We start from the raw sequence: 26063 nt of genomic DNA, 5'->3' as shown, positions 1-26063 counted from the left end.
ATAAACAACTTTCGTATCAAGATTAGAAAAATCCTTAATTCCTATGATTATTTGAATATTAAGTTACCACTGTAATGGAAAATGCATAAAATGTAATCTAAATTGTCTCTTTAACACAGGGAAGAAGCTACCTTCGTACTTGAAATCGAATTCGAGCGGTTTTGCATCGCTTTCAAATCGAGATAGAGCTAAAAAGGTAACACTTCCCTAAGAATATCATATATACAAAGCACTCTAAACAATTATTTCATATAGTATCATCAAATCAAAATGCTAGTACCAATATGAAGATCTGTCTTTATCATGAAAGAGTCACAAATAGGCTCTCTCATCATACTATTTTCAACATCGTCGAATGAAATCAGTGGACGACGGTTGAGGTTGTAGCTCGTTTGTGTTCGGGTCAAAGCCACGCCCACGACGCTTGTTGATCAACTCCATGAGCGATCGGTGTAGCACCTGTGTTCTCGTGTCCACCAGCGATCTCATTTTCTGTTGTAGCCTTACTCGTCTCCGTTGTTGCTGATTTTGATCATCATCAATGGCAGGTGAGTAGTGGTATGTTGAAGAATTCAGCAACCTGTTAGAGCTTCTATTGCCATCATCCATATCTGGGATCACATCGTTACTAGAATCGTCATTGTTCTCTCTAACTGCTACAGGAGAGTCGTGAGAGGAAGAAGCAGAGGAGAAAAGGCGCGTTCTTCCCTCTGTGTCGCCATTGTCCTCATCATCTTCATGACCAAAGCTTTCGTGCCGGATAGAAGAGTCATTGGCCCTCCAGTTGGGGACGAGCAAAGATATCTCATTTTCTATCATTGCAGCGATCTCCAAAGGATCCCAATCAGTGATCTCAAGCTCCTTCACCATCTCCAAAGCTACTTCTAGAGGTGTGTCACTTAAAATGTTGAACGGGAACTGAATGTTCCTCATGTGACCTGTGCCACAGCCAAACAGATTCATAAAAACATTTTCCATTGGTGATTCTTCTAACAAAGTTTTACAAAAATCAGAAGCTAAGGTTACAATCGTCCATTTCTATCTTATGATGAATAGCTAATACTAAAGGTGCTACAAATCCTGTAGCCCGGTTCAGCTGAGCAAGTTTCTAGCAACGCAACAAATTTCATGTTCCAATCAAACCAGGCAAGACATTTGTAGTAAGTAGAACTTTAACTTACCATCGCCATCTAGAATCTGTACTTGAAGGAAGATGGTGTGGTCTTCTGAGTTCATCTTTCCTGTTATTGACATATCTGTTGTTCTAGTTGGATCAGTCGTTGACGGCAGATGCTCTACCACCGTTCCATTTGCAGCCAAATTCTGGATTGCCAATTGTTGCGGCAATCTAAAAAGAGGCGCCAAATCTCTCTCATCAGTTGCGGCAAGGAATGGGTCCGCTAAGAGCTCCTTTGCAGGCAATCTTCTTGACACAGTTTCCAAGCATTTACCAACAAAACGTTGGGCCTCCGTGTGTTGGATTAGATGGAATGAGTCAGGCAACTTCCCCTGAATCAAATCCGCATCAAAGAAGTTAATATATCAAAATATTTTCTGAGAAGAAAATGATGATTGATATGAGCCTCAGGCCATTAGCTTACCGATGTAACTTTCTTGTATATTTGGGCAGGGTTGGTGCATTCACTATAAGGATACTCACCGGTAAGCATCTCTAGGACACACATACCAAACGAATAAATGTCTACAAGCTCGTTGTAATCTTCTTCATATAGCTCTGGTGCCATAAATTCAGGCGTTCCTAATGGTATATGCAAGCAAAAGGCAAAGATTAATTATGGAACTCACAAAACTCTATTCAAAAACATAGAGAAAGACATAGAATACCTATGACGCTGTGCGCATTCTGTGATCCACGAAGAATTGCAGCTAAGCCCAGGTCACCAATCTTAACTTGCCCAAGGTGTCCATTAACGAAGATATTATCGCATTTGAGGTCTCTGTGAATGACAGGAGGATCATGTCCATGGAGATAAGCAAGACCATTCAAGATCTGACGTGCCCAGCTCTTGATTGCCCGGATATCAACCTTTTGATACTTCCTTCTATACCTGCAGATGTAAGACACACACAACAAGCTTCTCTCTTTAAGGAATTCTGCACAAGCATAAGATTATATTGTTGTTTAACACACACTGTAGGGGATTCTCATTACTCTCTAAGGGTGCCTGATGTAAACAGCTCAGTAATGAAGTTGAATGTTCTGCGGTTGACATCGATCCAAGACGTGCAGTAACGAATAATGGATTCGTGATTGAGATTCTTGAGGAGATGAACCTCAGAGTAGAGGCGTTGTAAAGGCTCAGGTGATCGGAAAACCTCATTGAGCTTAACTTGATTCCAAGCAACTTCCATTCCTAAAACCTGGTCAAATGCTTTATAAACCGTCTTCATCGCCCCTTTGCCAAGTACTTCTCTGAACTGAAATCAACCCAAAGTTCGAGAGCAAACCCAGTAATCAAAAACAAATCAACTCTAGAAAATGCAAAGAGAGGAGAAGCTACGATCAAAGCAAATGTCCAGCAACTAGAAGCAAGTATATTACCAAGCCAAAGAACAACACCAATGGAAGAGATAGTGCCAAAGTTATGCAAAAGATAATCGAAAGAGAGAGAGCCAAAAAGTAATCAAATTTGGGGATTGATCAAAATAGCAATCAGCTAAGAGAAAGAGAGTAAGCTTACACGTCCGTAGCGACCAGAAGGATCTGTCTCAACGTAAGCGATCGAATCATCGGAAGCAGAAGAAATCTCCATATACATGACTCCGTACCGGATCTATCAGAATCTCAAAAGTTATACAAAAAAAAAATCGAAAATTTGGGGGAAAAAACAAGATGGCGATGCAGAGAGAAGAGGTGTGCTAGAAAATCTGGAGTTTTCGTTCGTGATTCTCGTATAAGAAAACGCGGAAGAGCAACCAAAAGAAGAGTAAGGAGTAATCGAAAGAGAGGAAAAGAGAAGCCATTTGAAAAACAAGACCTTGTTGGCGTAATTTGTATTCGTCTTGCTCTTTCGCAATCATCTGTCTTCTTCCCTTACGGACCTTCATTCAACAACAACAACAACAAAAAAGCAGACCCAGAACCCAAAAAAAAAGAAAAAAAAGGAGAAGTTTGGTGGGAAAAGTTAAAGATAGAAGAAGAATATGTGGTTGCAGCCCATCAAAGTGGGGAAAAAGTTATTGAATACAACAAAAGGAAGAGAATTTGAAAGAGAAGAAGATAGAGAGCAATTTACACAATTCTGTATTTGAAAAACCTATTGCCACGCTTTGGATTCACCATCGATGATGATTCTGATTCCCAAAAAAGCTCTACTTTTTCCTTCTTCTTTGTTCTTGTGCTCTTTATTGATGATGGTTTGTCAAACGAGATTTGATTAACGTTAAGTATGTCGATATGTAAGAGTAATGTATGTAACCGATGATTGCGTGACTTTGACACCATTACCCTTTTATTTGACTATTTCCCCTCCCCACAATTTTTGTTTTTCTTATTACAATATTCGAATTCAATGTTTTTGAAAGTGATTTGCAGAATCCAGCACTGATTGAGAGAATAATAAACTTGTCACATTGGGTTCAACTAAATCTATACATAGACCAAAACAAAACATAAGGAATTCAGTGATGATTTTCACAATGAATGATTTATCATTTTGATTGTTACCAATCACAAAAGCGGAAAAAATAGCGATATTATACTTCTGCTCACCCTAAAAAAATCTTACGATTTGATGTCAACAATTGGACCTTACCATTTTGATAGTTACCAATCACAAAAACTGAACGCATTAGCCATATTAAAAGCTGTTATTTATTTTTTTTTAAAACTCTTTACTATTTCATGCACTTTTCAACTAATGACATATTTTACTAAAAGAAGACATGATATGGAATCAACTTATAATGACCAAAACCTTGTTACTTTTTTTTTTATCATCCATTAGGAAGAAGAATCAAGAAACAAGAAGGAGAATTACCAAGATAGAATAGAGACTGAGAGAAAAAAAAAAACATCCTATAATACACTCAGCAAACCTGTCTAAGTAGAAAATACAAAGCTCTGCAAAGGTTTTGTCCAGAGAGTTTGATAAAGATACATATAAATTATTCTATAGCACCAGAGATAACATACAAGAAAGAACCACAGCCCAAAACATATCAGCTCCATTCTTCTTCTTTTTTTTTTTTTTGCGCTTGCAGGAGGTAAAAACAAATAACTTAGGAGACAAACCAAGTTAGAAAACTATACCTGTTCCTATAACGGTCTAGAGAGCATGCATTTGTAATTCAGGCCAGAGCTACAAAGGAGGGAACTCATCATCATCCGTCAAATGGTATGACTGTGTAGGTGTTACCCTACATGTACATCACTACAGTGAATTAGATAGTGGCTTTGGTGATCCATGGTAATAATTCAGTGAAGACAATATGTTTTTAAGGGTAAGAGATATATGCTGTACCGTTCTTCCTGTGTTGAGGAGGGTCTAGGTTTTGGACGATGTGGCCGATTATGATGACCTTCAATGCTATCTCTTGGCTTGCTGTCCTCAGGAGGGGAGAGTACTTCCACTGGTAGAGGCTCTGTAGGCCTAAAGTCTGGAGCCTTTTCATATGGATGATTTGTAGAGCCATTGGTATCAGGAAAGCTATCAAGTGAATCAGTGTGACTCATATCGCATGAACCATTTGTTTGGTTGGGATAATGAAGCTGTCTCTCACGGGTGTTTCTGTCAGGAAAATTCATTTCTGAGTGCGCTTGTGACATGCTTCGGCCATTGTTACGCGGCGACCTAGCTTGGTGTGAGTTCCTTCCTCTTGGGGAGAACGGTCTATCCCTGTAATGGTTCTGCATAAAGGAGACGTTAGAAGCTTGGCCATTTACGGAGTGTCTGTAAGAGATGTTAGAGAGGCAAATAAGTAATTACCGCATTGGGGAAGTATGTTCCAGTTCCTCGTGGCTTAGGTAATTCCTCGATACCAAAACCAGGACCTGGAATCATCTGAGGGTTCACATGAAAGAAAACCTGTCTCGGAACAACTCCATTTGCATTTACTGGAGTGGGCGCATTTCGTCTGAATGGCAGAGCATGCCGCATTACTTCCCATGAATTGTTGTTCGGCAGCTGAGGCAGCCCAGGAGGTGATAGTGGAGACATAGGACCATTTTGGACATAATCAAACCACCAGCGACCAAATCGCAAACTGTTAAGCTGACTCTCGTAATCGCCTGAGAGGTCAGACAGCATATTCGGAGTGCCAGAAACACAATGACCTGAGTAGTGGAGATGCATGTCCTCCTGTGGCCAAGGTACTGCACTTGCGAATGGCAGGTCTTCATAACCAACATGCTCATTCTCATTCTCATTAATATGTATATCTTTAACTCTTCTGGAACCAGTATGCCAGGAATTCTCTTGCTGTTTCCCCACCCCGTTTCCATTTAAAACTTCTCCATTTCTCATCTGATTAAAAGAATGATGCTTACCATTCAAAGGAGAGTCACTTTCCTTATCACTAAGGCACGGAGATTTCATTGCATCATCGGAAATCTCTAACTTTTGGATCCTCAAAGTAGCCAAGTCTTTTGCGTCTCCCGAAAATCGTTCCTCTGAAACCGAAGGCACTGTTTCACCAGGTGATCCACTTAAATCAGGCCCAGTTGTACTCGGTATACTTACTCCTGCATCCAACGAGTCTTCTTGGTCATGTCTACCATTTCCAGTAGCACCAGACGAACTGGAGGATTCTGATTCATTAACCACTTGGCCTTCTTGGAAATGGTTGGAAGCTGGCAATATGGCATTGTACCTGTTGTACCTTAAAAATGGAATAGCATCATGGACATCGGGCCTCTGGCCACTCCCATGCCTGAGTAGCATGTTAGAGAAGAACTTACGAAGCTCAGAACTTATGGCTTCATCTGACTGCAAAAAAAGTTGCCCAAGCTTCCGAGCACCATATGTGAATGCACTTCGTATACGATAAAAGTTACCTGTGTAAGAAGAAAGTAAAATCCATAGTCTTTAAAAATTTACCAATAAAGAGAGTCATCTAGACCATAAAATTCACGGGATTACCAGAGCAAACTAAAATTTAGAGGTTTTTTTATCTCATGTTGATACATTTCTTCATTTCCAGGGTGAAAATACATACCAGAATATCACAATCTTTATTTTAGCCTGCGCTTAAAACCTACATACCCTAGCCCAAGAATTTCAGGTAAACCCACCATAAATATTCTATAACGCTAATACTCTGGACAGGGACAGGTCAAAAGCTACTGTCTTAGGCCTCTTAAAGACTCAAACATCTAAATCCATAAAGAGAGAGATAGCAGTAGGACAATAAAAACTGTGATGGTTGAAGAAGGCAGTCAACCTTTGCTTACGCTGCGTCCAAGATTGTTAGTTTCTTTAAGCGGATCGACTATATTAAGATGCTTTGATTGAAACCCGCGTGGGTTTGTCTCAAATCCTCGTGATGGTACAGAGTACATCTCCAGACATTCCTTGAGGAACTCACTGGTCAGCAGAAGATCTTCCCCTCCATTTTCCGGAGTCTCAACTACAGAAATTAAAGAAAGAAATTGCAGATACTGAAATCGCAAAAAGAACTAAATTTTCTGTATACTAGAGGAAATCCTTACCAACAATATCTGGTAGAGAGGAAAGGCAGACAGGACCATTCAGGCTAATGCAATAGCTATCCCAGTCAAACTTGCTGAAGTAGTCCAAAAATTTGTATAGAACCTATGGGATAAAAAAAGTTAAGTGAATCAAGATGAGACTAAAACATGAAGCATCCCTCATAATTGCTGAAGACCCTTACTGCTAGTGGTCCATTCAATGATGAGTGGAACAGATGGAAGATATATAAGACCAATGTCTCCAAAGCATATGTTGATATTAATCCATGGAAAGCCCCGAGAATACGGCTCTCATAGTAGCACCAAGCTTTAATTAGTATGATACTTCGCTTAAAGAGATGGTCCTTTCCAATGAGGTGATCAATCTGCGTAATCATATAGTCAACGTCAATTTTCCAGAAGTAAATCTTTATCTTATACAAACGCGTACTTCGAAAATTGCTAATATGAATATTCTTCTAGATAAATGCGCCTCAAACATATTATTGCGTGTATGTGATATTGCAAACGATTTGCAATATTCAAGAAAATCTATTGAGTTACCAGAAACCCATCAGGCAGTTAGGTGGAACCAATGTCATTATGGCAGGTTAGTGACATTCAACTTCTGCTTTCATATACTATTAAACAGATAAACTAAGCCTAAACTGTATTTACCTTTTAAAAAAATTAGTCAAATTTGTTTGACACAGCATGGTCAATTGGTCATACTGAAGAGGACAGATTACCTTCTCGAGAAAGCAGAGGGTGCAAATCCCACCAATCTGATTGAAAGAGATATCAACCACGATGTTTTGCACCAGACATTTAACAAGCTTGACCTGCAAAAGAAAAGAAATTTAGGTACTTGAGGAGATAACAATCAAAATGATAAGCATGCATAAACACCATATACAAACTTGGAATACTCATTGGTCACTGCAGACTCTAGTTTCTGGAATTTGAATAACACAGAGATTATGTAAACAAACCTCAGCCCGTATTAACTGCACATCCTTAACCACAAATTGGGAGGACAAGTTATGCTCTTCCCTCTCAAGTACAGCAAAAACTTTGGCAGCCAGTTCTTCCTCATGATACAGCCCACCAAAAGCAGTGAGATCAATGTCTCCATCAGGAAGATACGTTTTCAATGGAACCGATCCAAAAGAATGTACCTGAAAGACACATACCAGTAGAAAAAATCACAACTTTGCAAACCACACTCATAGTCAATCAAAGTTATAAGCCGCAACATTGCAGAATCTCTGGTCAGTAATAGAAAAAAGGTCTGCTTTTTGCACACCACTTTCGAAATATAAAACAACAAGTAGATGACTTGAGATAATCTAACAAGAAAAGCCATCAACTTAAGAATAAAAAGACACAAGACAACATTAAAAAGCCATCAACTTGCATCAAGAGAACTCAATAAAATGCAGAACAACATCGCCGACTCAAGTAAAGTTCCAACATTTAAAGTTTTTATCCAAATGTTAATGCAAACAGAGAATGTTTTATTCAAATTTACCTCGCATCCAAGTGTCATTCTGATAAGTTTTTGAACATATAGAATCACATCTCTTCGTCGATCCTCGGAGACAAGAGTTGGATGAACCTGCTCTATAATTTCACGGGTTGCTTCCTCAACTCTCATCCACAACTCCGGCTGATTCAACGGAGACCGAGGCGGCGGAAGAAGCGGTGGTGATAATGAGGAAGAACTCTCTTCTTCCAAATCATCGAGATCCGCAGCCATGAAAAACAACAAAAACCTAAAAACTAACCAAAAAAATCGATTGATACAAGAACACACCGATTGATCAAACCAAGGAATCAGTTCGTTGTAAACTACGCCCAGGAAATTGAAAATCCGATTGAGTTCGAACAAAACAAGCGAGTACAAAGAATCGAGAGATGTCTCAGGGGAAGAAGAAGAAGAAAGATGAGTTTTTTCTTCTAGGTTTTGAAAGATCCCAAGTGATTACTGTTGAGGACCGATTTTGTGTTATTTGATTGTTCTTTCTTCTCTCTCTTTTTTGTTTTCACTGCATCGGAAAAAAAAAAAAAACAAATTTGTCTTAACTTTGTGTATGCAACTTGAAACCCTTTTAGATGTCGCTCTTTTTGTGTACCTTTTTATTTACCTTAACGATGCAGTATTTAGAAACAACGACCAGCATTAAATTCTTAAGACATCATTTGAAGTTTGATTAGAGTGACTTGGGAAGTTATTTGTTCAGAATTTTGATTTCACTATAGTTGGTTAAATTGTAAAGTTCAGATATTCTTCCATTAAGTTTTTATAGAGTTGTGATTCTTATGAATGTTTTAAGAGAAATGTCAAAGATTTTAATACATGTTTTCATGGTTTAGCTTTATCTTTTTTATCATTCAAAAAGTTAGAAACTTTTAACTTTTTTTTTCTATGACATACTAAATTCTCATGTACCTTAACAAATATAAATTTTTTTTTATGATTTAACTAACGCAGTCGCGCTTTTTTCTATTGAATAAGCTCGATTATCATAACTGATTATGCTTTTAAAAACGAAAAAGGTAACATTTGAGAATCATTGTCTTCAAAATCCTTTATTCGAGTTAAGTTATAAGGGGATCCAACTGTGTTTCACGTGTTCCAGAAATTTGATCACCTGTTATTCTCGAATATGATTTTGTTTTGACGTGGTATCCACATATAATGATATGGTTAGTAAAACAAAATAAATAACTCCAATAATTAGATAAATTAATAATTAATTTTGTTCTATAAAAGAATTTTAAATTGAAAACTCCAATTACAAAAATCTAGTAAACGTTTTGTTTTGGAAAAAAAAATATATAAAAATCTCTAATTTTAGTCCCGTTTTGAAAACAAAAATCAAAATCTTGTTATACACAGAACAAAACAATATAGAAAATCTGCAAAACAAAATCAAAATTTAAGAATTTTACATGGAATATTAAAAACTTATGTATAATATTTAAAGCAACAGATTTTACTGATGTGAATATAACAGTCCAAAAATGAACATCGTTATATCTTAAATATATATAACAAAACATATTTGTTTTAACATTTAGTCGTTATAACAACGACATTTCACCCCGAAACTATATTTTCATAATTTTTTGTGAATACTTTTCTATTTCGAAATATATAACACGGTCTTTTAAATCAAAATTAGGAAGCAATGTACTAATGTATTCTAATACTTTGTGTAAAATTTTCTTATCTAAAATCTCATAACACAATCCGTTTAGCTACAGATCAGATGGTCGTGTTTTTTTTTTTTTTTTTTGGTAATGATTTAAAACGAAATTATATACATCACTAAAATATGTTAAACCATGTCTCTTTTTTTTTGTTCTGATATAAGTTGATTTTTTGGTTTCGTCAATAATCAGTTACCAGGCCCTCCGACCAAAACAAATATCAGTTACTAGGCCCTATACCTGGTCAAAACTGAGTTGGAAACAATAAAGTTGGGCCTGATATTTTGGCCCAATAATAACACGGATGAGAGTTCTCAGTTCTCACATTTGACATCCTCCGCTTCAATTCTAAATCTCCCGGCGAAGAAAATTACCGGCAAATTTCACGGAGAAACCTCGCCAACGAAGCGGAGTTATGGCGGGCATGGCTGCGGTGGCAGGATTACGACCGTGGAACGCTTTTATTCAAGCTCTAGTTCTGATATCTCTATCATTTCCCTTTCTCTCCAGCGCTTACCGACCTGGAGATATCGTCCGGATGAGCAAGATGGGGCAGTATCACTCTGTTCGTACTTCTCTTTAACATATTAGCTGAGATTATTTTCTAATTTGATCGGAGACTAAGGATCTATTGATTCTCTGGCAGTCGAGAACGACTTGGCATGATGTGATCGGAAAGCATTGCCCGATCTTCGCCGTCAATCGCGAGGTACTGTGTGCAAATAGGCTTAAGACATTTGATGGATAATTTGGAAATTTAGATTGAAGCTTGCCTTTCTTTGCCAATTTTTAGGTGTTGATCCCAATAGCGAAACCAATTGGCTACACAGGAACTGATCCTTATAAGATGTGAGAATTTTCTGGTATTTATTTTGATTGCATTTCAAATGAAAATTTTGTATAGCTCTATTTGGTGCTTTTGAATTGAGTTTACTTGCTTAGTTCATTACTGGTTTAACCAGCTTTTAGATTGTATTTAGCAATTTCGATTGTTGCTACTCTGAAAGGAAATGATGAAGATACTGTGATGTTTTCGCCATTTCTCTCATCTCTTTTGATTAGCTTAAGCCATTTCGTATGTTTTTTTTAGCTCTGTCTTACTGCAGTTTGTGTTTTTCTGATGTCTTATCTGTGCTGAACATGGAGTACTGACATGGCTACATCTTTATCGTGTTTGTACATTATTCATATGCAAATTAAGAGTAATTTTGTGCCTGATGTGTGTTTATGGATGATTTTTACATGCAGAAAATTCCAAGTTGGAAGTGAGAAATTTCTGATTCACTGGCTTTTGGTAATTAATCGTAAGAGCTCAGAAGTTCCGATGATCGATGTAAATTTGGTATGTTTAGCATTGATTTTGAGTTTTTATCTAAGCTTTGATTGATTAGATTATTTGCTACCAGGAAAAAAGGCAGATTTATGTAATACCAGTTTTTGGATTTTTCGGTGTGGGTTGATTTTTTCATTTGCGCAGAGATATTCTGGAGGAGATCTGCTTGGAGTCACAGCTCAAGTTATCGACATGCCTCATAGCTGTACGTAATACTACCTATCTAGCTATATTGTGTCCTGATTAGGTGCTCCTGTTTATTAACAACTGTTTTCTGAGCGAATAAGAGAATTGTCTGGTCTGGCCAAACCAAATATGCCAAGTCCTACGTTCATATTTGAAAACTCTAGATTATATGATATATTAGGTGATAGCTTCTCGGTGTTGTGATGTTTGGTTGCAAAGCCTATGGCCCTAGTTAAGCTGGCTTCAATTTGACACTATTCTTATTATATCCAGAGTCTTACAGTATCTGGTGTAAGTTAATATCATCTTCACCTTCTTAGAGACACTGGGTGCTAATATATTGGCAGTTTGCATTATAGTCCATTTTTCTGTTGTTATTTTTTGTGTCGATTACATAGACTGATTCAATCTGTCTGTCTGGTGGCATTACTAAATAAATTTACAGTTTCATGGTTATGTTAATAGTGGCTTTGAAAATTTCTTGTAACTAATGAATCTCATACTTTCTCTGCTCTGATTATTGAATTTTCATTTCTGCTTGCCTTAGAGTAGCACTCAGTTATAGTTTAATTGAGTTGAGATCTTACCCATGAACAGATCTGAATACACACCCGGAGATCCGCAAACAGTTTTGGGATCCTCAACACTGGCCAAAACATGTTCTTGTTAGATACACATGGTACAATAACTTTTCTCACCTCTTTTCCTATCTCTCCTAGCTAATAAGTTTGTGCATATGGTCGAATCACAAAGCTTAAGGATACCACGTTACTGATACGTGGCTGAGATACTTTATTGTGATGCAGGAAGGAGCAGTCAGAGATTGATGTATCCTCAGGATTCTATGTCCTGTTTGGCTCAGGTAAACCATTTTTCGTCTTGCTAAACAATTAATTAAATAAGGGACAATAAGCTCATACACTTATGTATTCTCATTTTTTTGTTTACTTGTGATCAGCTCTCACATTTTCTTTTGTACTCTCCATTTACGTCTTACAATCGTCACGAGAGAAGCTGGCAAGGTAAATGGTATTCATGTCCCCTCCAATTCATACTTGTATCTTTCTTTCTTGAACCTTATTCTTGAAAATGTTGTTGTAGGTTTGTAAGAGAGACGGTGGTGGAGAGCAGCAGCATGAATGTTGGAGAATTTGGCAAGGGGGATTGAGTCACATAGTCAAGTATATGTATGTTTCTACAATTTTAGATACTTGGAATATGGAATTGGCCGTTCAACTCTCAGAAAAGATTTTTCATCAAACATGAATAGTCGAAAGCAAAAACTTTGTCCTTGTAACATTATGGTTTAATAGATTTACGTTTCTTAAAAGTTACTGAACCATCAACCATGGTTTTGGTTCAATATCAATTACCTAGTCTAGTCTTAAATTGTCTATAGTTTGAGGGATCCAAGACAAATCGTTTCTTATTTTGTACCAGCGAGGCCAGACACAGTTTCAGAAAAAAAAAAAAAAAAAGGATGTGTATACAAGAGTGAATTACATTTTTATATAGTATATAGTATAGATCTGACAAAACGGAGAGTACGTAGTAATTAAAACTACAAAAGCGAAAGATAAGAGAAGAGAAAGCAATGCAATAAATGAAACCAACCACCAACTAACCTCACACCTTCTACTTTCATGCATTTGCACTCATAAGCTCTCTCTATATAAACCCAACCTTCATTACCATTCTTCATTATCCAATCCAATCCATTACTTACTAAGTAAAAAGAGAAAAAAAAAAAATTAAGATATGGAGGGACTCTTGAAGTTGTCAACTTTGGTGATTGTGTGCATGTTAGTGACCGCTCCAATGGCGTCCGAGGCAGCAATCTCGTGCGGCGCAGTCACCGGCAGCTTAGGTCAATGCTATAACTACTTGACCCGAGGCGGTTTCATTCCTAGAGGGTGTTGCTCTGGCGTTCAGAGGCTCAACAGCTTGGCTCGTACCACCCGTGACCGCCAACAAGCTTGTCGTTGTATCCAGGGAGCAGCGAGAGCCTTGGGTTCTCGACTTAACGCTGGTCGTGCTGCTCGTCTCCCTGGTGCTTGCCGTGTTAGGATCTCTTACCCCATCAGTGCCAGAACCAACTGTAACACGTACGTTATCTTCTATCTCACTCTATATTTATTACATTTTTACTTGAGGTCCTAATATTTAATGGAGTGGTAGTAACCATATGATTGATGTATTTGGTTGGTTGCAGCGTCAGGTGATCAAAAGAAGATAGACGTTGAAGGGTTTTCATATAATCGATGAGAGAGTATTAAAAATAATTAAGATGTCACACTATATACACACTAGTGTATCCTTTTACTGTTATTATTGTTGTGTTTCTAGATTTTGTGTTTTCATGTCTTTCTTTGTATATGACGGTCCATTTAATTGGTCGTCTGTGTTATGTACTCCTCTAATGATATATTGAATTTACGATTATGTATTATCTTCAAACTCTTGCCATTAACTTTGGTCACGTTCTGCTTTTGGATGCATCCTATTCCTTCTTCTTCTCCACAGTCCGTACACAATTCTCTTAACACGATTATTATCAGTTGACTTGTGTAGATGTAAATAGAATAAGTTATAATCAAATATTAATTAAGATAGTCCAATAATGGACTCATTTGTAAAAAGAAAGAAAGTAAAACTATGTTTCGATTCCCTAATACATGTGGAACCAACAAACTATAGAATATCACTGAAATAAGGTTTGATTTCATTAATTCATCCTCAAATATCCTCAAAATTCACTCTAAAATATCCTCAAGAGTGTACTCATCACTCTTTGTTAACCAATCCTTATCTACTTCTTCAAACTCTCACAACTTGCTCATTTACACTTCTCACTCTATCATTCGTAATATTTTCGTCGGTGAGTGTGTAATATGTCGATCGACCCTACATGCAGTTGCTAAAGACACCTTACCTTTTTTCTTTCTCTTGTAAGCGTTACCTTTTTAAAAGTGAAAAACCAGAAATATACCAAAACAATTAAAATGTCGATCGACCCTAGAACTTTTACTGAATTCTTTTATTGAAGTTTGTAGTGTGTTTTCCAAGCATAAATTAATTACAACGATTACATTACCATGCATGTATAAAACGAAAAACAAAAAAATGGTTTTATCATGCACTAGATCGATTTACGATTATACAGATTATATCTATTTTCTAATATGAGTTGCCTACGACATTTTTTTTTTCTTTTTCTGATTTTTTTTTTTTGTAAATAACTTGCCTAGGACTTGTGGAGATCCTTTTGGATTTCTCCAAGTACGTGTGACCGTATAACCTCCAAGAGTCCTTGTTCGATAAATATATAAATCTCTTAGGCCGTCTATTTGTTTTCCATGCTTTCCTCTCTTGTCATTTTCCTTTGATGTCTCCAACTCTTTACCATTTGATGATGCTTTGGACCATTACCATTTTTTTCTTCTCTATTCCATTACTTCCTTGAACTGCCACTTGATCACCATTTTTGGTCCACATGTCCAATAGACTATTGGCAATAGTATTACTCTTTTGAAATCGTGTGGCCTCATAAATATGTGCTTAGCCTTATGACCACCTTGTTTGACATGTACCCAAGAATAACATAAGTACACTCATTTCTTTTCTATTCAAAATCGATGCAATGCAATTCCGTTGTATTTGCATATGTTTCTACTTGGTGTGTAAAAAGAAGGATTAATCATATGTTTCCACTTTATTTTCTGTTGATCATAAAACAAATTCACTATAATAATTTCATGATTTTCTTATCTAGTTATTTCAGAAAATATTGTTATATGATTCGAAATAACAAGGACAGTCCAATTTACTATTAATCAAGAAGAAAATTACTTAACACAAAACCATTACAATTTTTTCCATCAGTCATAAGTTTAAGACTTAAACCCATAATATCTATTCGGATTATAAAAAAAAGTTAATTAGTTTCTTTTCAATCGCCGAAATTTGTAATTTATAATTCCGTCCAGAGTTGAATCTAGTTTTCTGATGTAACAACTTCTTGAAACTCAATTAAGCGATAGGGAATGCAACGTATTTACTTTGGAATATGTGTATTTTAATCTTAATTCAACAAAAAAAATAAAATTTTCATTAAATTTGCATGCATATGGAACTAAGCATAATTAACGGGTACGCATGACCTTCATGAGTGTTTCCAATTATAAAATCCCTACCGACCTCAACAAAGTAAAAGCAATAAAAAACAAAAATGGCGTTTACTCCGAAGATCATCACATGCCTCATTGTCCTTACGATCTACATGGCATCCCCAACAGAGTCAACCATCCAGTGTGGGACAGTGACGAGCACACTGGCACAGTGCCTGACCTACTTGACCAACAGTGGTCCATTGCCATCACAATGCTGCGTGGGAGTCAAGTCATTGTACCAATTGGCTCAGACCACACCGGACCGTAAACAAGTATGTGAGTGCCTTAAACTAGCGGGTAAAGAAATCAAGGGCCTCAACACCGACCTTGTGGCCGCACTTCCTACCACTTGTGGTGTTTCAATTCCCTACCCCATCAGTTTTAGCACCAATTGCGACAGGTACGTCTCCATAACTTTATTTTTGTTTTATGTTAGGTTGATTTGTTTTGTTTGGAATATAACTAGTTTTAATATACTCTTGAATCCAAAAACTATATAGCTAGGATCCAATGAATTCAACTAATTATTTAATCAAATTAGGAGATATCAATTTTATTTTATATTAAAAATTTTGGTCACTATCTTGTTACGTTTATTTTTAAAACATTTATACAAACACACTTTAGAAGTTATTAATTAAAAATTCAAACACTAATACAACTCTTTTTAAACATAAAAATATATAATATGTGACATGATCGAGTATTTAACAAACGTTTTGTAACTTATTCAAATGTTGTGGGTAATAAGAAGAATGGACTAACGTACATTTTTAATGCTTGTATGAATAAAACCATTTGGAGTTTAGTTATTTCCAATGTCATGACTCATGATAGATATTTGTTTTGGTTGTTCGAATGTTGCAGTATATCGACTGCCGTGTGAAAGAGGCTAGTGATCAGATGTACGACTAATCAAACTTGCCAGCTTTTAACCTAATTAAATAAAAGTATTCTGCTTATATTTCCCATTTTATGATTTTATCTTCTTATCTATGTAACCACACGATTTCATATGCTAATAATGACAACGGATCTTTCTCTCTCTCATTCTCTCATGTTTCTTGATAATGAAGAAAGCAAAACCAACTCGGCAACTCCATCTATGTGCTTGAACAGTTGAACATATATGTATATATAGTTGCTTACAGTTGCCATTAGCAAGGATCTATACGTATGAAAGAAATTTGGGTGTAATACATACGTATATGTACTATAAAGAATAACATTGACTGCTTTTCAGTACATGTGAATATGTGATCAAGATATCGCAAGATGATCCTAAATTTCACACAACCATGCACATATAAGAATTTATTTAGCTTATAAAAACATGTAATGGCAAACAAAGAATTAACCTCAAGTGTCCCCAATATTTTGTTGTGCGCTGTCGGAGAGATAACCTTGATAAGAATTAACTTAGCGCGTGGCAGTAGAGTCTGATCCACCAAATGAATCATCTAGGCAGTGAGAGACGTTGGATGTCGATAAAACTTGAAGTTTCGACAAAGACATGTTGGATTTAGAGACTTAATGAGGTAAGACAATAAAGATCTAAGAAAGTACGATGTTGTTAATTAGATCCTATAAGATGAGGGAACTGCGATAAATCGTTACGGTAGAGCTAGCGAGGAGATTATTAGATAATTGTATAACATTAGAATGAACAATGAAATGTTGGAACATTAGAATGATAGGAAAACATGAACATGTTACTTGAATAGAGTGTACCAAATGTTATATTCTTAACACGTACATGATTTACCATAACAAGTTCACTGTTCAAACATGTAAAAGTTTCTTAAATGTTGACATGTTGGGAAAGAGAATAATAGTGTTGGTATGATCGCATCCAAGCATTTGTTGTCTAGTGGTTGGGGAAGTTTTAGAGAAAGGTGCAACTTCCAGACCTGAGTTCGATCTTCCTTGGAAACAAAAATCACATTTGTTTGGGAAGTCTGTCAGTTGGATTTTGTTCCAATTGGTTTATCTGGTAGTTAGAAATGAAGGTGGTTTCTTGGCATTAGTCGGAAAACATTCCAAATTCGGGACAGACAATGTGGTGGTTCTTTGGAGAGAAATCCACTCTAAAGTATTTCGGTGCTTTTTACCGGGACTAACCGAATCAGCCGAAAGAGTTTATCAAAAAAAAGAAAAAAAAAATCATAATAACGTTTTCAAAAGAAAACTAAAAGATTATTCAAATAATTAGTCAATGGGCCTGGTGGACTTATGTGATACAACATAATTATAAGGTTCGATTAGTTAAGCTAAGCCGCTAAGGTAGTAATAGATTAATGGGAATTTAATGAAAAAAACCCTCAACTTTGGTAGATCCATTTTTAAACCCTAAACTATGTTTTTAGTAAAACAAACCCTGAACTAAAACCTGTTAATAAAGTTAACCCCACAGTAATTAAATATTAATGGGATATTAATTTCAAAAAAAAAAACAACGAGACATTTGTATTTAGCGCAAAAACCACATGATGTTCTTTAAAACTGTTTTGAATTTATTACAAAAAAACGTTCTAAATGATTTTGAATTGCTTAATTAGTTTGGATTTTAGAAGCTGAAAGAAAGACACAACAACTTAAAATAATCCAAAGAGTCATACTTAAATAAATCCAACCAACATAACTATCGAAGCAGTTGCAACACAACAATATTTGTCACAAAAAAAAACAATCGTTTCAGAGGGACAAGATATTCTAAAGTAAAGACTTGTCAAGCATTAACTTTGAAGAAAAGATTGTATTGGCTGAGTGATAGGGTTCTCTTCATCCATTGTTTTCTGTTTTTTCCTTGGTCGTCCTTGAGGTTTCTTGGGTGGTTTTGGCACTGCTTTACGCTTGCATGAACGTTTGTTGCGTCCGACTTGTTGACAGTTGCTGCAAGTCTAAATATGCAAATATTAAATTAAATAATTTGAAAAGGAAGATCTTGTGAAACATAATTCATTGTTCTCTATTTTACCATTTGAACTTTTTCACGTGTATAAGGAACTTTTTGAGGTGGACGATCTTCAGTTGGATCACGGATTCTGTCATTGTTCTTTGGTCGATTTTTGGAAATTAATATCCCATTAATATTTAATTACTGTGAGGTTAAGTTTATTAACAGGTTTTAGTTCGGGATTTGTTTTACTAAAAACATAGTTCAGGGTTTAAAAATGGATCTGACCAATGAGAGTTTTTTTTCATTAAATTCCCTAGATTAATCAAATAATTGGTAAATGGGCCTGGTGGACTTATGTGAAACAACTAATAGGCTTTTAAAATTACGGCCCAAATAATTCTCCGACGGCTCCGTGGAGGTGGAGGGATCGTGAAACACTACTTTGGCTCTGCGATTTGATCCAATTTCTTTCAGACGCGACCAACACGACACGAGCCAGAGCCACTCTTCGTCTTCTCTCATCGATCTTCGGTTTCAACAACTCTGTTTACATCGATCATCCATCTCTCTCCCACTGTGTTGCCAATCCTTTGCGTGAAATCTAAGCTTGGTGATTTTCGCAATCGCCTGAACTGTGATCTGCGTATCTGCGATGCGTTTTGGACCACTGATACCCTGAAATATGAGCTGCTGCTGCAAATTTTCAAATCCAGTAAGTATCTTTGGATCAAATCAAGAGCACCACCGGCGAATAAATCAAGCGAACGAATCATAATTTAGGGTTTGACTCTTATTGCGATGGATAGAAGTTCGGTCTTAACACTTCTTCTATTGATTTTGTTCATCTCCAATGCTTCCTCCTTCGATAGATTTCGTGAGCTAGTTGATGAAGAAACACAAAAGGATAATTCAAATTCAACCACTAAACAAGTAAAATTCGATTCCTTTATGTGTTTTTAAGGGTTTTGAACAATGTGATTTGAATTTACTCTGTGTTTATGCTTCAGGAGTCTCCGTTGATTAATCCTCAACCCATCGGAGATGGAAAATCTAATGTGACCTCATCAGAACCAACTCTGCCAACTAGTAATTCGACGAACACTAATCCTAAAGAGCCTGATTCAATGAGTCCACCTCCTCCACTGATACCTGTAAATGAGAAGAATGATACTAAAGTGTTAAATACAACCGAGCCGATGAGCCCGCCTCCGCCTCCAGCGAACCTAACGGATAGTCAGGATAGTGGAAAGCTACCGGCTAACATGGCACCGCCTCCAAAGAGTTTGGAGAGTGGGAAAAATGAGACAGAGCCAGGTAAGGAGAGTCCTCCTTTGGCTAAAGATCCTGCTAAGGGAAAGGATGATAAGGGGAGCTCAGAGTCTGCCAGTGTAGATACCTGTGTAGGAAAGTCTAACATATGTAGAACTGAGAATTCATTGGTGGCGTGCACTTTGAGCATTGATAAAGGTATATTTGCGCCTTCTTGTAGTGATGTTTTCTTTGGTATTCTTGGTTTCAAAGTTTACTTGAAATGGTATCTCTAGCATGTGCGTTCCTGTTTATCGACAATGCAATAGTATTAGTCGTGTTAGCTTCTTGAATAAAAGTCATATTGCAGGTGCTGTTTGTAGCATAGTTGGATAAGTTGTAATTCGCTGGGATGATGGTTTAGGATATGTTTTACTTTATTCAGTTATTACGTTGTGTTAATTTGTAAATGATTGTGATCTCAAGGATATGAAACTTTCCTAGACATTATAGTTATTCCCCAACAATTTGCAAGGTCTTTGCTTTGTATGTTCTGTTTTCTCCACTAGGTTTTGTTTGAGTTGATTGAATTTTCATTTCAAAGCTCTGTTTTATGATTGCAGGTGCTGCTAACTGGTTGATTCTAGTTCAAAATGAAGGTGAAACATCTCTAAAAGCAAAAATTGTTCTTCCGGTTAACGCTTTACAAGAGCTGACACTGCCAAAACACCAGAGTCAAAAAGTATGTCTTTCGGTTCTTCCGAGTTGATTCTATAGATAAAAGTGTTATCTTTGACATGACATATATATATATATATATATATATATATATATATATATAAAAGTCTGATTTTCTTTTTGTGATTTTTAATGATACAACGCAAACTTTACTCTAGTTATTCCAAGGTACTAAACTGAATCGATCTTCACTTGGACAGGTAAACATATCCATTAGTGGAGATACAAACAAGATCATACTAGATACTGGAAAAGGACAGTGTGCGCTTCACATGTACCCATCAGAAGAAAGCACCTTACCATTCCACTTTCCCTCATATGAAAAACTAGTGACGCCCATTAACGGCGCTTATTTCTTAATAGTATCCGTCATTATTTTTGGGGGAATTTGGGCATTCTGTCTTTGCCGGAAGAATCGCCGTGCAGGCAGTGGAGTGCCTTACCGTGAGCTAGAATTGAGTGGAGGACCAGGCTTGGAAAACGAGTCAGGGGTCCATGATGTGGAGACAGCAGACTGGGACGAGGGTTGGGATGATGATTGGGATGAGAATAATGCTGTGAAATCGCCGGGTAGTGCAGCAAAGAGTGTTAGCATATCTGCCAATGGCTTAACAGCGAGGGCTCCAAACCGAGATGGCTGGGATCATGACTGGGACGACTAGAGTGTTTGTGTTATAATCATTGGATACCATTACAGAAGATTCAAAACCACTTGGATACAGTTTACTGCAAAGAAGGCAAGACAGGAAAACAGGTTAATGTATACGCAATTCGCCTATATATAAATATGTTCAAATTCTTTTTTTTTTGCGAAGTTGAAATGTCAAAGTTTTTTACTACAGTCTCCCAACCAAAACCTGTGTTTGTTTCCAAATTTTGTATCATTTATACGAACACATTTAGTTTTGTACTCTCCTTTTCAGATTCTCGTGTACTGTTTGTACAAAACTGCCAACACTTATTTTTTCCCCGTTGTTACCAAAGTCGATCGATTGATTTGATGACTGGTTTTTCGTTAGATTGAGCTTCATTTTTTACTCAAATATATTTTTATTCATTTAAAAGCCATTAACTTAAATATACACCAACAAAATCTATAGATAAACTCAATCTTTTGGTGCCAAACAAATAAAAAGTGTAACCCTGAAGACATATAAGAAGTTTGCCATTTAGGTGGGCACAAAACAAACCAGCATAAAGAGGAGTGATAGAGATACATCCAACAAAAGAGTTTTTTTTTTTCTCCCAAGTCTTCATTCTTTGATTTCTTCCTCTAACCACCCCAAAATCTGACTCTTTGGGATCTTTTATGTGCACTGGGTAGTTCTTGGCTACTCTTCTGTAGTGTTGAGCTATCATATTCCTCCATTAATCATAGATGTTTTTGGAAGTCACAACAAGTAAAACATGCCCATTTCAAAGTTTTTGAACATGGGCGTGGTTGTGGTTGTGGTTGAGCTTCACGTGGGGTGATCTTGATTTGAAATTCTGCATTGTCAGCTTTTTCAGGAGAAGCTTCAACCTCTGCGGTGACTGTCACTTGCCTCTGTTCTGGACATGTTTTGACAGCATGGTTGCATCTGCTACTTGATCCATACGTCCAATCTTCTGACACTTTTTCAGCACTTAGATTTTGTTCAGCTTCTTTCACTTCCAACTTCTTTAAATAATTTCCACTGCTCCCAACACCTTTGAAAAACCTGCAACATAAAAAATGGATTCTAAATTTCCTAAGAAGGCTCTGAAGAGTGAAGGAACTCTTAAAAAATCAGAAGAAAAGACGGTTTAAATAGGTTCAATTAAAGAACTAACCTTAAGCCACACTTGAGCACTTCGATTCTCGGTAGCTCACTCGTACCATCTATGACCATAAAATTAAGAGAGGCCTTAGTAGGACTACATTTACTAGATTGCGTGGATCTTGTAGGATTAGAGCTGCTAAAATACTGGTTTTCAAGACGTTTAAAGATCTTTGAACAGCTGATATACCCAATAAAGACATGCTCTGATGCAATATTCGCAACTATATTGCCCTGATTACTCCATCTTCCAACTGGGAATGAAAATTCGATCCACGACCCTTCTTTTACTTCTAGTTTGAATGTGCATTTCACTGAAAAACAGTTGATTTGTTCTTGAGATTTTGGAAATGTGACAACAGCACATAGAGCTACACCGGCAAGCCTATTTTCATGCCAATGTGGAGGCATTCTGAGCTCTAATACAGGTCCAACAGCTTCATGACAGAACCATGAAGGTAGTTCACTTCCAGGAAAGCATATACTGAACAAAGGCTCCGAATCAGAATTCTGCATAGATATAGACAAGAAAATGCATATAGACACGAATATTTTTGATATATAGCAACATATACTGAAGGAGATCAAGGAACTGACATTGCAGCGCTTTTGTGCATCTAAAAGTAGCTGACATTTCCTTTGAGCAAAGGAAGATATTTCTTCTTTAGCACTCCTTTCGAGTTTGTTGCAGTTCGTGAGGATGAATGTAGAATAAATCTGTTGAGCCGTAGTAAGACATGCCAGTGGATTCGAGACTGTCTTAAGTGAGCAACAGCCGTGTGCATCTAAGTGTTGAAGATTTGGTGGAAGCTTTGGAATAGATGTAAGACTCTTACAATACTTCAAGTCCAACCATTTTAGTTGAGAAAGTTGGCTGATGTTATCTGGAAGGGAGCTGATGTGATCATTCTTGCTTAAGCATAAACATTGTAACGACGATATCATCGGAATCTCTGTTATGGTTGTAGTATCCAATCTTAATATCTCTAAAACCTTGATTCTTTCACAGATTGCCGGAAAATTTTGGAGCTTCCAACAATCTGAGAGTATCAGTTCTTTAAGAGCTTTCAAGTCATCGAGACAATCCGGAAACTCCTTCAGCTTCGCGCATCCTTTCATATTCAATATAACAAGTCTCTGGAGTATATTGAAGTTCAAAGGAAGTTCTTTAATTGAAGTGCCATCCAAGTATAGAGTTTCTAGATTTTGTGAGATCACCCGGAATTCCTTAAGGTTTGAGCAGTTGCTGAGGATGAGAATTTCTAAAGAGACTAAATTTATCTCCGGAAGAGACTTGAGACTTGTACACCCTTTTAGATTTAGGAAAACAAGACGTTGAGCCTTTGATAACCCCGAAATGTCCCACAAGTTACTTGAATGACTGAGATTGACCCACTTTAATTTTGGTGTATCCTGTGACAACACAAGTTTTAGCCACCAGTAGAAAAAACTATTCATTATAGTTTTACTCATACAGTCAAATGATAGGAGGAGGCACACCTTATGCTTATCATCACTCCAGATTCGTTCAATCTTGCTGTGGGGAAGCTTAAGGTCGACAAGATTTTGCGGGTTGAAATCTGGTGGAATTTCCTTCAATGGGAACTCTAGCCAGTGGAGATAGCGAACCTCTTTCAGTGGGAAGTTTAGCCCATCAGGGAGGTTTATCTTATTGTTAGGCTTACATTGCTGAGGACAATGTGAGCTATAGATCTTGAGGTATCGGAGACCACACATCGATTTGAAAGTGCAACTGTCTAAGCTCATCTCCCTCTTCATTTCATTCATGTTTAGGAAAATCCCTCTGACTTCTGCGCCTTCCTGGGAGACAAGTCACGGTCGTCAAATCTATTATTCATTATATACAGTAAGTCTTGAAGAACTTTGTAAAATATATGAAAAGTTTTCTTGGTTTAGGCTCACCTCTATGTTCTTTAGCACATCAGTTATGTCTTGGTGGTGCCACAACCTATGTGGCTCCCTTCCATCTTGAGCATATGCTCTTCGGCAAAGTTCCCTAGCGAAAGTATATAGCAAATCATGCATCTCTACTCGGTCCTCGGAAACATTAATCATGAATTTATTCATGAGAGCTTTTATTTCACTTGCAGCTTCAGATGAATCCAGTAGACTAGCAATGTAACTCTCATCTTCCGATCTAAAACAAGCTATGTCGAGAAATATATCTTTATGCACTTGACTCAGTTCATCATAACTTACTTGTAACACATCTCGAATACTATGGCTGGAATTTTCTGCTAGTGTAGCCAATTTTGTTTTCCAATGGTCCTCGTCTTTCCCATTAAGATCTGCCCCCAACAACTTTAGAACGAGTGGATGACCTCTACCATAATGCACAAACTCTTTCGATAGCTTCATGATGACTTCATTGTTGTGTATGTTGGAATGACGATCAAAGGCATAACGCCCAAAGTGACCTAAGCCGTCTTTGTGGTTCAACTGTGGGACAACATAAGTATAGTCAGCCACATCTTGTATTAGTGATTTGTCGCTTGTTGCAATGACAATCCTGCTTCCCTGCCTAATCCAGTTGCATCTCCCCAGAAGAACATCTATCTGTTCCTTGTCACTCACATCGTCGAGAACAACAAGAACTTTATGTGTATGTAGTTCCATCTTGTAAGATTCATATGCACATCGAGTAGATTCTATGTCTGGAATTGTCACACCGAGTAACTCTTCCAAGAGTAATGCAGGCAAGCAATCCAACCCGTGCTCCTTCGATGTTCTACGAATATCTTGGATTAATCCATGCCTTAAGAACTTGCACCGCAAAGTTTCATAAATCTCCCTTGCAAGAGTGGTTTTACCAATACCGGGCATCCCAACAACTCCCAAAATCCGAGTCTCCTCACAATCAAGATCTAGCTTCTCCTTTAATTCTTCTAACCGTTGTTTGAGTCCATAAATCTCGTGCTTTTCTCTTCCTACGGACATTGAATTGTTTTTCGAATGATAGACGAAAGCATCTTTGGTTTTGTCCAACAAAATCTTGCTCAGCGCTTCTTTAACCTCTTCAACAATACCATTGATGAAGTTGTGCTCGTCGCTACAAAAATCAGTAAGAAAAAAAGCCAGGCAGATCCTTATTGAGAAGGTCAAACTCTAACAAAGTCTCAAACTTGTGCTCTAGATAAACTCTATTAGGAAACTAAAAAAAAGATACCTCTTTCCATCAAAGGAGAAGCCGATCCGGTCTGCAACAGAGCTCAAAGCTTCAGACCACTGGTTTTTCTTGTGAACATCAACATTGCGCAAATTCTTGAAAACACAACCAAACCGTCCCTTCTGATACCGAACTTCGTATGCTTTAACCTTGTAGAAAATGGGAATGATGAGGAGCTTTCCCTTGTCCATGCATTCCTTCATCTTCACTAGCTCGTTCAAGCACCATTTCGATTCGGTGTACCTAACGGAAAAAATGGCCAAAGCGATCCTCGACTCTTCAATCCTCTGGAAAAACACATGTAAAGGTTTACCTTTTTCCTCATTCGTGTCTATGAAGATGTTGACCCCATGCCTAACCAATGCACTTCTGAGATGGCTAACAAAGCTGTTCCGCAACTCTTCTCCTCTGAAATTTACAAACACTTGATGCTGCGGCGGCAAAGGAAGTGCTTTTACCTCGGAAGAGGAAGAGGCCTCCTCCATCGGAGTTTGTTTGGAAACAAATCGTTCTTGAGTTTCCTTTTGAGATACAAGACGACATGCTTGCACAAACAACCTTAGAGATACCATTTTTCAAAATCTTGACCTGTTCTACTCATCTACAAAACAAAAAGAATTGCTACGAATTAAACAAACT

At 37.2% G+C, this 26063-nt stretch overlaps 7 protein-coding genes across 12 annotated transcripts, besides 1 other annotated feature; 4 read left to right on the top strand and 3 right to left on the bottom strand.

The window, feature by feature from the left end:
• Window positions 1–73: 73 nt before the first annotated feature.
• Window positions 74–3396, bottom strand: WNK5 (with no lysine (K) kinase 5). 2 transcript variants are annotated; one of them, NM_001203127.1, is made up of 7 exons: window positions 3000–3396; window positions 2703–2795; window positions 2174–2439; window positions 1846–2069; window positions 1602–1759; window positions 1182–1509; window positions 142–938 (listed from the first exon to the last, which is right to left on the bottom strand). In NM_001203127.1, the coding sequence occupies exons 2-7, from the start codon at window positions 2778–2780 to the stop codon at window positions 343–345; spliced, it is 1650 nt and encodes a 549-aa protein (NP_001190056.1). In that variant the 5' UTR covers window positions 2781–2795; window positions 3000–3396; the 3' UTR covers window positions 142–342. The 2 variants fall into 2 exon arrangements, with proteins under 2 accessions (NP_566954.2, NP_001190056.1); NM_115022.3 differs by having other exon boundaries at window positions 74–938; window positions 2703–3360.
• Window positions 2881–3069: a sequence feature (AT3G51630.uORF1).
• Window positions 3397–4022: 626 nt separating the features above from the next.
• AT3G51620 (PAP/OAS1 substrate-binding domain superfamily) lies at window positions 4023–8933 on the bottom strand. Of its 3 annotated transcripts, none has more exons than NM_001339524.1 (9): window positions 8181–8933; window positions 7642–7827; window positions 7399–7491; window positions 6853–7035; window positions 6671–6773; window positions 6403–6588; window positions 4950–6016; window positions 4485–4870; window positions 4023–4394 (listed from the first exon to the last, which is right to left on the bottom strand). In NM_001339524.1, exons 1-9 carry the CDS (start codon window positions 8406–8408, stop codon window positions 4376–4378), a joined length of 2451 nt encoding a protein of 816 aa, NP_001326436.1. In that variant the 5' UTR covers window positions 8409–8933; the 3' UTR covers window positions 4023–4375. The 3 variants fall into 3 exon arrangements, with proteins under 3 accessions (NP_001326436.1, NP_850678.2, NP_190730.2); NM_180347.4 differs by having other exon boundaries at window positions 4023–4380; NM_115021.2 differs by lacking the exon at window positions 6853–7035 and having other exon boundaries at window positions 4025–4394; window positions 8181–8615.
• Window positions 8934–10141: 1208 nt separating this feature from the next.
• NPU (ATP-dependent helicase/deoxyribonuclease subunit B) lies at window positions 10142–12789 on the top strand. Its single transcript, NM_115020.4, has 9 exons — window positions 10142–10430; window positions 10512–10574; window positions 10659–10714; window positions 11114–11207; window positions 11343–11403; window positions 11982–12063; window positions 12191–12246; window positions 12343–12406; window positions 12486–12789. Exons 1-9 carry the CDS (start codon window positions 10281–10283, stop codon window positions 12550–12552), a joined length of 693 nt encoding a protein of 230 aa, NP_566953.1. The 5' UTR covers window positions 10142–10280; the 3' UTR covers window positions 12553–12789.
• Window positions 12790–12843: 54 nt separating this feature from the next.
• LTP5 (lipid transfer protein 5) lies at window positions 12844–13929 on the top strand. Its single transcript, NM_115019.3, has 2 exons — window positions 12844–13489; window positions 13597–13929. The coding sequence occupies exons 1-2, from the start codon at window positions 13143–13145 to the stop codon at window positions 13604–13606; spliced, it is 357 nt and encodes a 118-aa protein (NP_190728.1). The 5' UTR covers window positions 12844–13142; the 3' UTR covers window positions 13607–13929.
• A 1662-nt stretch (window positions 13930–15591) lies between these two features.
• On the top strand, window positions 15592–16648 carry LTP12 (lipid transfer protein 12). Its single transcript, NM_115018.3, has 2 exons — window positions 15592–15953; window positions 16421–16648. The coding sequence occupies exons 1-2, from the start codon at window positions 15613–15615 to the stop codon at window positions 16437–16439; spliced, it is 360 nt and encodes a 119-aa protein (NP_190727.1). The 5' UTR covers window positions 15592–15612; the 3' UTR covers window positions 16440–16648.
• Window positions 16649–18831: 2183 nt separating this feature from the next.
• On the top strand, window positions 18832–21499 carry AT3G51580 (uncharacterized protein). 2 transcript variants are annotated; one of them, NM_001203126.1, is made up of 5 exons: window positions 18920–19382; window positions 19460–19919; window positions 20187–20246; window positions 20324–20442; window positions 20639–21499. In NM_001203126.1, the coding sequence occupies exons 1-5, from the start codon at window positions 19251–19253 to the stop codon at window positions 21098–21100; spliced, it is 1233 nt and encodes a 410-aa protein (NP_001190055.1). In that variant the 5' UTR covers window positions 18920–19250; the 3' UTR covers window positions 21101–21499. The 2 variants fall into 2 exon arrangements, with proteins under 2 accessions (NP_190726.1, NP_001190055.1); NM_115017.6 differs by lacking the exon at window positions 20187–20246 and having other exon boundaries at window positions 18832–19382; window positions 20639–21496.
• Window positions 21500–21561: 62 nt separating this feature from the next.
• Window positions 21562–25938, bottom strand: AT3G51570 (Disease resistance protein (TIR-NBS-LRR class) family; the record flags this gene model as incomplete). Of its 2 annotated transcripts, NM_001339523.1 has the most annotated exons (6): window positions 21811–22138; window positions 22251–22747; window positions 22835–23650; window positions 23738–24058; window positions 24161–25307; window positions 25425–25938. In NM_001339523.1, 6 exons carry the CDS (start codon window positions 25907–25909, stop codon window positions 21811–21813), a joined length of 3594 nt encoding a protein of 1197 aa, NP_001327255.1. The 2 variants fall into 2 exon arrangements, with proteins under 2 accessions (NP_190725.1, NP_001327255.1); NM_115016.2 differs by having other exon boundaries at window positions 21562–22138; window positions 22251–23650; window positions 25425–25909.
• Window positions 25939–26063: the final 125 nt, after the last annotated feature.

This window comes from Arabidopsis thaliana, chromosome 3 (assembly GCF_000001735.4).
Source record: "Arabidopsis thaliana chromosome 3, partial sequence".
NCBI classification, from domain to species: domain Eukaryota; kingdom Viridiplantae; phylum Streptophyta; class Magnoliopsida; order Brassicales; family Brassicaceae; genus Arabidopsis; species Arabidopsis thaliana.
This window is presented reverse-complemented; position numbering and strand designations above follow the sequence as displayed.